Genomic DNA, 12307 nt, shown 5'->3' with positions numbered 1-12307 from the left:
GGTGGAAGAGATCAGTGGTCTTCAAGTCGAAGTTCGAGACCCGTTGGAAGAGTCCGAAGCAAGTTCGGATACACTCCTAACTGCTTATAATTGGCCTCAAAAATCGTTCTGTCGAAGTTTCACTTTAATTCGTTAAAGTAATAGATACAATAAAAAAATAAGAAATAGTAGAAGTAGAGGAAATTTAAATTTTCTCGCAATCTTTTCACATTGTACCTTTAAATATTTCTACATATTCTTGAAAGATCTCAAAATTATAGATATTTTCCTATAGAACGTAACAAATGCTTGTCGTATAATACAATTTACTAATTATTTTTTCTCGTACGGATAACATTGTGAAATACGATTATAGGAACTTTGAAGATCACTGATTTAGAAGGATAATCCATGCAAATCGAGACCACATGGCACACGTATGTATACTCTCTTATATAGAATACAATCTTGTTTATAGTTTTTTTCTTTTCGGCATTATCTTGCAACTCAGAACGATTCATAAAAACAAAATCATTTTTTAAATAAAAAATATATTTTATTAATTTTAGTATTTAATTTTTAAATTGCATCCTTCATATATAACATGTAATTAATATTCATAATATTCTTTAAAATTATAGATTCTCAAATATAAAATCAATATCTATATTAATAATAAAACTTTCTGTTATACGTATGAAATTTAAAAAATTTTTCTCTCTGTCTAGAATGTTGCAAAATAAGGACAAAAAAGATAAACCGACGTATGTAGAAGGAAAAATAATTTCTATTTTTTATTATTAGGAATAAAATAGAATCTATATGTATATATATATATATATATATATATCGTCATTATTCTCAAAAAATATACACACCGTGAATTGTCAATTTGGCACGGGATAATGATTGCGACTAGATTAATTGTAAACTTTCCATTCATTTAATCTCGTTTCAACGGATGACTTCTGTAGTAAAGGGCGGAAAACATGATGCTGGAGCTCAACAATACCGAAATGATAAAGTTACCCAACAACAGGACGTCGGCCGAGTCCATCCATATCGTGAAAACCCTCGCTAAAAAATATACAAAAAATATAGTTATACTTGATTTATATTCTGATTGATTTCCGCAAATTACCGTACGCGCAAAAAACTGGAAACTTACTCAAGTTCGTGAAAGCAGATATGAACCAGGTGAGGGGCGACACCGACTCTGCATTTTTAGCGCGAAGTATAGCCAATAATTGAACGACTTTGCTGGAAGCGGAGATCGGAGTACACATGGGCTGAAAAGTAAAATGCAATTTTTTTTTTCAAGACATTTTTAGAATGAGTTCAAATAAATATTTATATTTTGTACAAATGAAAATTATTCGCAATATATTTAATACTAACCGCTAGAAGTGTAAGTACAATTTTCGGAACAATTTCCAACAGCAAAGAAGCGCTCAGCGCAAAGTATATAACGGCGCATAAAAAGGACCAAATGTTGATCCTGTTCAAATATTTCAGTACCAGAAATATCAATATATATTCTTGCGTTAATATTATCGGATACTCCAGATATGATAGCACCGAATATCCATTCGTATAGTTGTAACTAGTCATTACGGTGTAACTAAAAAAAATAACGTTGATTAATTATTTTCCAAGCAGCAAACGTACGCTTGCTATACCTGGGTTATTATTTAAATACAGAGAGATAATATATTTTTGTTTTTGTGTAATTGTTGTGAAAAATTACCTAGTCAATTCCAAGAATAATCCTAGCGTAGACATTTCATCAGCTGATTTCACGGAAACCAATTTTAATATCTGCGGAACTTTCAATACGAAACACATGCCTATCGTTATCAGGCTCAACAAGTCCGCAAATTGTTGCAACATCGTCATCTTTGCAATTTTTTATTACTATAAAAATTATAATTAATATTAAATTAAACAAATTGTTGCAACAATGTCATCTTTGCAGTTTTTTATTACTATAAAAATTATAATTAATATTAAATCAAACAAACTGTTGCAACAATGTCATCTCTTTGCAGTTTTTATTACTATAAAAAAAATTATATTACCATAAAAATTATAATTTAATATTAAATTAAACTATATGATAATTTCGGCTAGATTTTAATTCTTAATGCATGCGATCAGCGAATCACAATTTTCCTTATCTAATCTCTTTGTATCAATAAAAGCCGGTAGTTGTCTGCGCGATGGATCGCACATATCGGTTTTTATTATAATTTTATAGTACCTCATCGTCAGTGGGGTTTTACGAAACATGTATATACAATGTTCAAAAGAATCCGCACGTACAATCTTAAATTGTCACTCGTCTGCCATTATATACAAAAACCACATAATACGTTACGTCGAAAGAGAGCAGGTTACAAAAATAGCACAAGACATAAATTACAAAAACATATATATCTCCTCACGTCGATATTAATACTCTGCCGCAATAATTGTAGCTCATCGCGCGTACTCTTTTCCATGACATTGCGACAAATTTTGACACGAGAATTGCATTTTTATGTCATACATTACCTTTTCTATCGCCGATTACTTCGAAGTAAGTGTGCGCGCGCGCGCGCGTTTTTCCACAAGGTATGTATTCGCTCGTGGCGATGTCAAACACCTGTCTATTCGCGAGTACGGTGAAAGTTTGCCATCCTACTCAGCCACTTGACAATCAGCGAAGTACGGCGTGAAGCATCGCGTCGAGTTGTGTCTTTCGCGGCGTCGTGAACTTGCGAGTCACCAAGGTCGTCCTTGACGGCCTCACGTTGCACTGCAGACTCTTCTTCGCTATCACCCTCTTGCTCGATGATTGCTTTTTATTTTTATTATACGCCGACTGTGCAGTAAGCCTTTCTCCCTCTCGCGGTGCATTTAAGAACAAGAAAGCTTGATGAACGAACAGTTACTCGCGCGGTTTATTCATATTACAGGTTACTGCATTATCGATAATCGATTATGATTATATTCAATTTATTATACTATCTACGCGCGCGAAATTTAATATTATAAATATAGAATTTTAATTATCGTATTATGCTGCCGCAAATAAGAAATCGATCAGTACAATGATTTATCGTCACAATAAATACATTAATAACATGCAAAATTAAGAAATTCAAATCCGATTTGAAAATATAATTTAAATATTTACATATATATGTTGGATATATACAACAAATACAAAATACATACATATATATAGACGGATTTTTTTCTACTGTTTTTTCATACTCATATTATTGCTTAATTTTTATTTAATGAGAAATCTTTGATATATAACAAAAATTTGGATTTCTCCACTAATATATGTAAAGTTAACATATTATTAGTATTTGTACACATACATATACACACACACATACAATATATTCTTTCATTTTTTCGTTCTATGTAAAATTGCATAACAAAATTGTATAATTAGCATAGCACCATAAAAAAATATATAAAATAGAAATAAATTCGAGTCTCTAATGAAACATTTATATTGAGATTAGTTGACAATATGCAATTATATAGCGATAATGAAGAATGTAACTCTTGAAATCATTAAAGTCACAAATTTTAATTTTAATTTTTAATCAGAAATATTTTTACGAAGATATCCTATATGTCAACTTGAAACTCATCACATAGCACACGACAACAGTTCTAATATAATTTACGTTTTTTATATATTTTGTTTCCGCATTTTCTTTTGAAATGATTATTATAGTTATTAATCTGAAAAAATTAATTCTATGAAATTGTTTAAGAAATATGTACATATATATATATAAAAGTTATTCGTAGTACAAAAGCTAGATATGTTTATATATATATAAACATTTATGTATATAAGTTATATATTATTACATATATATATATATATATATATATATATATAAACATTTATGTATATAAGTTATATATTATTACATATATATATATATATTTATATATAGTTTTTATATATAAACATATCTAGCTTTTGTACTATGAATAATTTTTTCTGCATTTTAATGAAATCAATTAAAAAATTTAAACATACTTTAGAAGGAAATAAATTCTCTGTAAAAATCTTTGTAAAAGAAGCTAAAAAGATTCTTTCAGAGATAGAGAATTTATTTTGCAAAATTGCAAGTTTTTTTAATCTTTGAACTGACTTTAGAAAGATTAAATTTTTTATATTTCACATTTTCATCATTTAAAAATGATTGTTTATTCGAGATTAATTTTTATTACATTATGATGCTAGATCATATATAGAAAAAAATATCTCAAAGAGAGTTCAACACAAGAGACTCTCGCTACATAATATTAATTCTATGCTATACGTACAACATCCATGTCACAAAATTCAATTTCTGACTATGTAAATATAATTACATGTAATATAATCTTCTTTACAATTCATCACTAATGAATATGTGGAGCAGTTTTAAATAAAAAAATAAATTAAATTTTGATCATGGATTATTTGATTATTATGTACAATTTTCAGTGTTGCAATATATTGGTCTTTTCTAATCTATGCGTTTCTAAAGATATATCAATATTATTATTATTATTTCTTTATGGTATTACCACAATGCCATGAATGCTAACTTATATTACTCTCTATCATATAAAAAACATCTGTGTGTGTATTATATATCATATAACACTTCAATAATAAGATTAGAATCAGAATAGACACAATTATCTTCAAGCCAAACTTTTAGATGCTAGAGACAATTAATAAAAATTATTATGAAAACGATGATAAATAAAGAAATAATTATTCGAGTGCCAATTACATCTCGTTACATAATAGATCATACGATCGATAATATAAATTATATATGGAGGGTGCCATTAAGTGACTGTCTTGCAAAAATATAAATTGTAAGTCAAATTATATTGCAAGCTAGGTCAAAGTAATGTATGCACTATACCGGCTGCTCGTTTTCCGGTAAGTCTAAAATCTCTCCGACAAATTCCGCCACATTTGTGTCCTTCTGAGCATGTTCTACAATAAAGTCGAGTTCTAACAATTGACTGTAATTTGGACGGGCAGTGTAATTCTTCATTAGACTGAAAATAGAAAGAATTATACATGAAATTATCTATATACCGTTTAAAAGAAACATATGTATGCCGCGGTGTATACTATCATTTACCACTTATTGATAAATTCCTCGAACGAAGGAGAAAATTTGCCAGCAGGTAATTTTGGAGCTTCATCCTTCACCACTTGTTTCAGTTGTTCGAATGGTGTACCCCATGACTCGTATGGAAATTTACCAGTGGCTAATTCAACAAGGGAAATCCCTAATGACCAGACATCCGATCTGATGTCGTACTGTGATGGGTTACCCGACGGGTCTATCCTTTCTGGCTACAAAAAAGATAATGGTGGAGAATATATTGAGAGAACACTGATACAATCTTTTCAAAAGATTCTATAGCTACGTACAGCCATGTATGGTTTGCATCCAGCATCAATAGTTTTGGCAACCGAGTCCACAAGATAACCAGATATACCAAAATCACAAATTTTTACCTCACCCTTTCGATTAATTAGAATATTGCTAGGTTTAACATCTCTATGAATTACCCGTAATTGTGAATAGAGATAATGTAAGGCGCTTACTACCTGCAAGTGTTAATATAAGAATATATATTCTTTGTACAGTAAAAGGTTTCAAAGAAACAGAAATTAATACAATGTAAAAGAGAATAAAAGAAAGAAGAAACCACCTTATTCTGTAACATAATTGAATGCTTAAATGATTAGTATATGTACCGCAAAAGCCACTTTTCCTAAAATATCTTCAGGAATGGCACGACCATGTTTATATACTTTTGTATAAAATTTGTCAAGACTCATGTCCATCACTTCCATGCATATCCATACATCTCCCTCTCGGAATAAGGCTCCATAAAATTGTACTGTGTAGGAACATGCTGAGCTACGCATGGAAATGTCTAAATCCATAAGTAGGCGCTTTTGTTCTTGTGTATTAACAGTTGCAGTTATTCTCTGTAAAGAAAATGTCAGTTGTATATTTTTATGACAACTATGTTGTTTTATACATTAAGATTCAATTTAAAAAATGCAGCTATTATAATACCTTGACAGCCATAATTGTACCACTCTGTTTGTGTCGCATTTTATCAACAATTCCATATGCTCCACGACCAAGGACGCAAAGAGTTTCTAAATCATCAGCTTCTACAACAAACGTTTTCTCGTCTATTGTAATGGTAGTCCGTTTATCTAAATTCCTTGGTGGTGTCCTAAAGAAACAAGTTCACAAAAATATGACTACATTATGTGTATAAAATGCGAATGCTACTTCTCGTACATCATTCACATCTTTTTAACTTTTAAAGGCAAATGTTACAAAACAAATACTAAAGGTATATAAAATGTGAATGCTACTTCTCGTACATTATTCGTATTTTTTTAACTTTTAAAGACTAATTTCACAAAACAAGTACTAACGATACATAGATGTAATATTAAGTGACACTGTATCGCTGCTCTTTAGACAGAAGCAAACCATCGCTAGGTTTACGTACACTGATACGGGCGCTTCGTCGGAGACCTGCAGTTTCAGATTGCGTTTTCCACGACGTAGAGCCATGGTGTCGAGGAGGTGCGATCGATGAGAGGCGTCCGAGCGAAATTGGCAGTGCTCCAGAGGAAAGTCAAAAAGAATTCATGGCCGTTGAAGGGCGCAGCGTATAGGCGATCTAAAAAGATACGGGAAAACTGTTGAACCGAATCGATCCTCGTCCGGGAGACGGACGGTTTGTGCGCGACGTTTAGGTTATTCCGCGGAGGAGTTGGCGTACGTCGTCGAAACGTCGTTCGCGTCGCCGCCAGATGATATTTCGCTATATTACGCTCACGTACTCTGTGAAAAACATCACGCTGCTTCGACGGAATCACCGCGCGAGAAATCTCCGTATTCCTGTCGCACTCCGCACTTGCCCATATATGAAGTTTTCAACAAACTTGAACTACACCGCCTGAAGTTGGTCGCGCGAAAATTCGCGCAGTTTTGCCACCGCAGTTCCGTTGAATTTCAAAGACGCGCAAACGACGTCTCCGCGATAATTAGCCTCTTTCGTACATGATCGGAAGATATTTTACAAATAATGGAAATAATCTTGAACAAATAGGATAAATGTAAAAAAGATGAAATTAATAATATTGGATTTTTATAATTATGCACGATATTTCTAGATAATTTTTTAAATGTAACTAGTATTGTTTTATGTGTATAGAGGAATTTGATAAAGTTGTATTGGTGAGTCAATCAATTTTTGATTGACCAATCAGAACGATAGATTTCGAAGGAAACTGACCAATCATAGTCAAGCATTCTTATGTAATAAAGTAATAACTAATCAATATGTCCAAATATAATTTTTATCATGGGATTATAAAAAAAAAGTAAAATAAAAAATTTAAATAAAATAAAATTTAATACTTGTATTTTTGTAGCCCCTTTTTGAACAATTATTTGAATTATTTCCATGTTTTTGTTTGTTAATGCTAATTACAAAATTATGTAAACACTTTCATAAATAATATATATATCTTGTTACAATTATTTAAACAATCATCGCAATTATTTTTTTTAATAAATCAATTTTGGCTATTTTCAATTTGTTACAATGTAAATATATTTTATAAGTAAATGATCATTAATAATAAAAACATTGCAAAATAATGTTTATTTATCAAGGATAATATATTTATTACGAATTATAACAAATATTTTAAACATTAGCTCTGTATACTCTAATAGTGTAATATTACAGGCCATATTTAGAGAAATATACAAGATAAAAATTATTATATTCGCATTTTATAACAAAATATATATAAATGTCCATAATGCTACAATATAAATTGAATAATATTTTAAGAATGAGAGAGAAAGAGAATTTATTAATAGCAAATATTAATATTCTAAATATGGCCACACACATCGCGACTTTTTATAAACATCTATTTATAGAAAAAAGTATTCCGAGCTAAACATATATTAAACATCACCAAAACTTAGACTTCGCCATGTAACAATTTTTTATCAAATAAGAATTCTCCCAACTGTCCATATGTTTGCATCATTTTACCCAGAGTTGAGATTTTGCCAGCGAGTTCGCGTTGTCCCTTGTATTGTTCTTCTAAGAAATCAGTAATGAGGTAGTCTACCAACTGCAAGAAAGAATTATGGATTAATAATAAATAATTTTTTCTATACAAAGTCAATTTTTTGTTTTAATCACAATACTCACGTGATAATCGTTGAAAGGAGCTGTCATTGCAGGAGTTTCGCAAGTAATGATTATGTCGCGAATGCTTCTAGTTACTTGAGCTTCCAATTTCAAAGCATCATTGAGAGCTTCTTCTCCGCTGTTCCACTCTTGGCGTATTGTAGTGTTGCTATTCTGTATAAAACAAAAAAAATCATATTATTTATAAAATCTATTATATAATTGAAAATCTATATTATTTAAAATTTACTATTTAAAATCTATCTTTTCATAATTTTACTTACCAAAGGAAACTTGAGAAGTTTGCTAACATCATTTGTAAGTTGGCCACGCATTAGCAAATATTCGATGACCTTTATCGCATGCTCCCTCTCTTCGCCTGCGCTTTCAAAAAAGTACTTGCTGAAACCTGGACGATTTATAGTATCACGTGTAAAATGAGCGCCCTATAAAAAGATATTACATGTACATGTAATGTAAAGTGTTTATTATTAATTTATTATTTTAATAAATTATAGCAATTGTGTATGCTGGATTAAAACAAAATATAGAATCATATACCATTGCTAAATATTTCATGGAAGCTTCGATTTCAATTTTGACTTGAGACTCCATAGCTTTTATGCATGGATCAACCATATCTATCCATGATGTTGGTATTTCGGTAGGTTTAAGTGTACCTAAAAAAAGAATAAAATAAAAATTTTATTTAATTATTATAATTATTATATAAATAAGCATTTATAATTATAATTAATTTTGATAGTTTCCACTATAACATGTAATAATCCATCTTTAATAGATAACAAAAAAAACTATGATTTATTATTTTATCAATATATTAGTAGAAAATAAAATATATCTGTTCATGACTGATCAGTCGTAATACTGATAACATCTTTTCCTGTTGATAAAGTTTTATTTAATTAAGATAAAAACAAACTCGTTATTATAAGAGTAAAAATTTTTATCACAAGATTTTTAATTTTATTTATAACTGTATGTTAAAATATATTTATAAAATGTAGATTTGAGACATTGATTATTGTTAATGATTACATCATAATATTTACATTTTAATAAATATTTAAGAAAATTAACTTGAAATATTATAGTTACATGTATAAATAAATGTATTTTACTTAAATATTTCTTGTAAAAAAGTTAGAATAATGATTACTAATAAAGAATTTATTAGATCTAATGAATAAATTGTATAAATGAAGAGTTGTGTGCTAATTTATATGATGTACATGTCATACAATTTTGATTGAAAAATTATCTTCATACAAAATAAATTGATTGATGATAAAGAGATTTAATTTGCTGATATATCGTACATGTATGATAAGTATTAATTATATAATTTATATTTTTATGATTACTATATAAAGTAAGATATTTTCTATGATAGGACTGTGATATGAGATTTCTTAAAATTAACATTTGTTTTGTATGTAAAATACAAATAAATTATACTTTATATTTTATATGTATGAATTTATTATATTACATACTGAATTAAAAATTATACTGATTGTATGAAAGCCAAGCAAGAATGTTTTTTATTTTTTTCTTGTGTAAAATAGATTATCCTTTGTTTAAACAAATGTATAGCAAAATGAAAATAAAGAAAATAATTTCTTTTTATGTTATATAAATTTGTATATAAAATTAGTTGTGTCGACTAGTATTATATTCATCGAGCTTTATATAATATTTGAAATAATCATATTGATACAAGCCAGGGAACAAAGCTCAGGCAACTGCGTACTTGAGTGACTATATATTCATTTTGTTATCATATATTGATAACGACAACGGTGTTGATTTCCTGCAACTGGTCTCATCTCTAGCTACTCTAGCTCTGTCCTCATTTCTATTTCATAAAGCGATAAATATAATGAGTCAGGTCATAAAAATAAGATTTGATAAAATCATGTGATCGGTGCATAAAAATTGTATAGATATAAAATAAATAATAAAATATGATAATAACTTGAAAATTCTCTTGAGATATATGCATTGTAAAGACTAAATGTCTTAATACTAATTATGAAAATAGATTTAACTGCGAGAGAATATATGTTAAGATATATAATACTTGCATGATTCTGTAATTTGTTATAAAAAGATTGTTATAAAAAGCTATCATAATTAAGTAAATTTATATATTTCCATCGCAAAATAAGTTGATAAATTGTAAATGCAAGATCAGCATTGCACAATCTAATGTGCAGTTGGTTCGTGATGACTATGCGTCATAAACATTTCATCACTTGCTTAATCAATTGCGCAAGGCTTTGTTAAAAATGACAAACATCATTTGATATGCATGAATCAGAAAGGGACAAAGACTCTCCTTGAAATTATAGTTTTATTTGGTCGATTTCTGCTTTTCTGATGAAATTTCACATGACTCATAAACTCATAATCATATCATAATTTGATAAAGTGCTCTAAAGTTATAATATCGACATTTTATAGCATATTCATAAAAGTTTTGACGAATAATATGTTCACATGACTCATAAACTCATAATCATATCATAATTTGATAAAGTGCTCTAAAGTTATAATATCGACATTTTATAGCATATTCATAAAAGTTTTGACGAATAATATTGTCTTAAAACAGAAATGATCCTATAAATTAACACAATTGAAATTTTTATGTGTATATATTGTTGTTTATGAAAATTGCAGCGTTATGAATAAATAATGATATTAGCTATATTCCAAGTTTATAATATTAGCTATATTCCAGTTTTTTTCACAAATAGCAGTGTATATTATAAAAATATATATATTGCAAATTCTTGGATACAGATTTCAACTTTCTGTGTAGTAACTCATATTTGTGCAAAATATTTGTGCAAAATATTTGTACGAAAGATAATAGGATTGCTTTCACATCTAATATAAATACAGAGAGACAATAAGAGTCTTGATACAAAACATTCCGAACAAACATTTACAATAATATTTTGATCAATTGAAAGAGCTTGAATAACATCCAGAGGCTGTTCAATCAAAACAAATTTTATACGCGTTGCTATTTACTTTATGCCCAGTCATTCCATTTTCCGCGAAGAAAAAACGGATATTTTGTACAAATAATATTCGTTAGCATTCTTTTCCTTCGATATCTGGACTACAAAATTGGGATAGGAAGAGCGGAATTATGATGGCTGATGAAATATCACATTTATGAAATATCGGAGAGGTGGAAAAAAGGAGATACAGGATAAATATCAACGTTCTCGAACATGACGCCACGTTCTGTTAGATGTGCGTATACCCGCGTGTCTGTAAATTAGACATCTTGCAGGAAGGAAGAGGGAGGGGGGATAAAGAGAAAGATATATATATATATATATTTTATATATATATATTTTATATATATATATTTTATATATGATATATTATATATATATTATATATATATTTTTATATAGATATATATATTTTTATATATCTCTTTTTTATATATATCTCTCTATTTCATATTATATATTCTTATTATCTCTATATCCTATAAGGAAAGAATCCTGATGCTATATGTATATGACCATTCTACCTTTACACTTGCACTACTTTGTCCGATGGACAAAAAATTCCAGAATAAATAAAATAACAACTTACACTTGAGGCCGTCCCCGAATACACCGCTGACGCAGGCCAGGGCGACGAGAAAGACGCAATACAGCTTCATCGTTCTATCGAAATCGAACGTTGTTACAGGTTATGCGGTATTCGCGGAAGCGAAAAAATCTTGTAGAAGCGCCCAAAAGCTGGCTGGATGGATGGATCGTACGATCGTTCGCCTCGTTCAGAAGCAACCTTTATACGCACTGGTATAGAAGGCTACTTTCGTCGGAGATAAGAGAGTGTGTGGCGAACTAAACGCGTCTTACGCAGTCATCGATCACCTAACAACAATTGTCTCACGAACGCGCGACATTCGTGCTTTAACCATAGGCGAGGTGGAGAGAGAGAGGAGAAAAGACCCTTGGAATCTCGTCCCTCGTCCTCCACTCCACTCACC

General features: G+C 29.6%; 3 protein-coding genes across 4 annotated transcripts; all 3 read right to left on the bottom strand.

The window, feature by feature from the left end:
• Positions 1 to 800: 800 nt before the first annotated feature.
• On the bottom strand, positions 801 to 2847 carry LOC114940416 (solute carrier family 66 member 3). Its single transcript, XM_029315101.2, has 5 exons — positions 2533 to 2847; positions 1727 to 1893; positions 1378 to 1600; positions 1148 to 1268; positions 801 to 1056 (listed from the first exon to the last, which is right to left on the bottom strand). The coding sequence occupies exons 2-5, from the start codon at positions 1873 to 1875 to the stop codon at positions 923 to 925; spliced, it is 627 nt and encodes a 208-aa protein (XP_029170934.1). The 5' UTR covers positions 1876 to 1893; positions 2533 to 2847; the 3' UTR covers positions 801 to 922.
• A 1332-nt stretch (positions 2848 to 4179) lies between these two features.
• Positions 4180 to 7126, bottom strand: lic (dual specificity mitogen-activated protein kinase kinase lic). 2 transcript variants are annotated; one of them, XM_029317102.2, is made up of 7 exons: positions 6887 to 7126; positions 6550 to 6723; positions 6099 to 6264; positions 5771 to 6007; positions 5441 to 5620; positions 5145 to 5362; positions 4180 to 5058 (listed from the first exon to the last, which is right to left on the bottom strand). In XM_029317102.2, the coding sequence occupies exons 2-7, from the start codon at positions 6612 to 6614 to the stop codon at positions 4914 to 4916; spliced, it is 1011 nt and encodes a 336-aa protein (XP_029172935.1). In that variant the 5' UTR covers positions 6615 to 6723; positions 6887 to 7126; the 3' UTR covers positions 4180 to 4913. The 2 variants fall into 2 exon arrangements, with proteins under 2 accessions (XP_029172935.1, XP_029172944.1); XM_029317111.2 differs by lacking the exon at positions 6887 to 7126 and having other exon boundaries at positions 6550 to 6878.
• Positions 7127 to 7706: 580 nt separating this feature from the next.
• Fer1HCH (ferritin 1 heavy chain) lies at positions 7707 to 12231 on the bottom strand. Its single transcript, XM_029314867.2, has 5 exons — positions 11905 to 12231; positions 8821 to 8939; positions 8544 to 8705; positions 8281 to 8433; positions 7707 to 8200 (listed from the first exon to the last, which is right to left on the bottom strand). The coding sequence occupies exons 1-5, from the start codon at positions 11972 to 11974 to the stop codon at positions 8045 to 8047; spliced, it is 660 nt and encodes a 219-aa protein (XP_029170700.1). The 5' UTR covers positions 11975 to 12231; the 3' UTR covers positions 7707 to 8044.
• Between the last annotated feature and the right edge of the window lie 76 nt (positions 12232 to 12307).

Source organism: Nylanderia fulva, unplaced genomic scaffold (assembly GCF_048542155.1).
Source record: "Nylanderia fulva isolate GAGA-0341 unplaced genomic scaffold, ASM4854215v1 Scaffold6, whole genome shotgun sequence".
Taxonomy (NCBI): Eukaryota; Metazoa; Arthropoda; class Insecta; order Hymenoptera; family Formicidae; genus Nylanderia; species Nylanderia fulva.
This window is presented reverse-complemented; position numbering and strand designations above follow the sequence as displayed.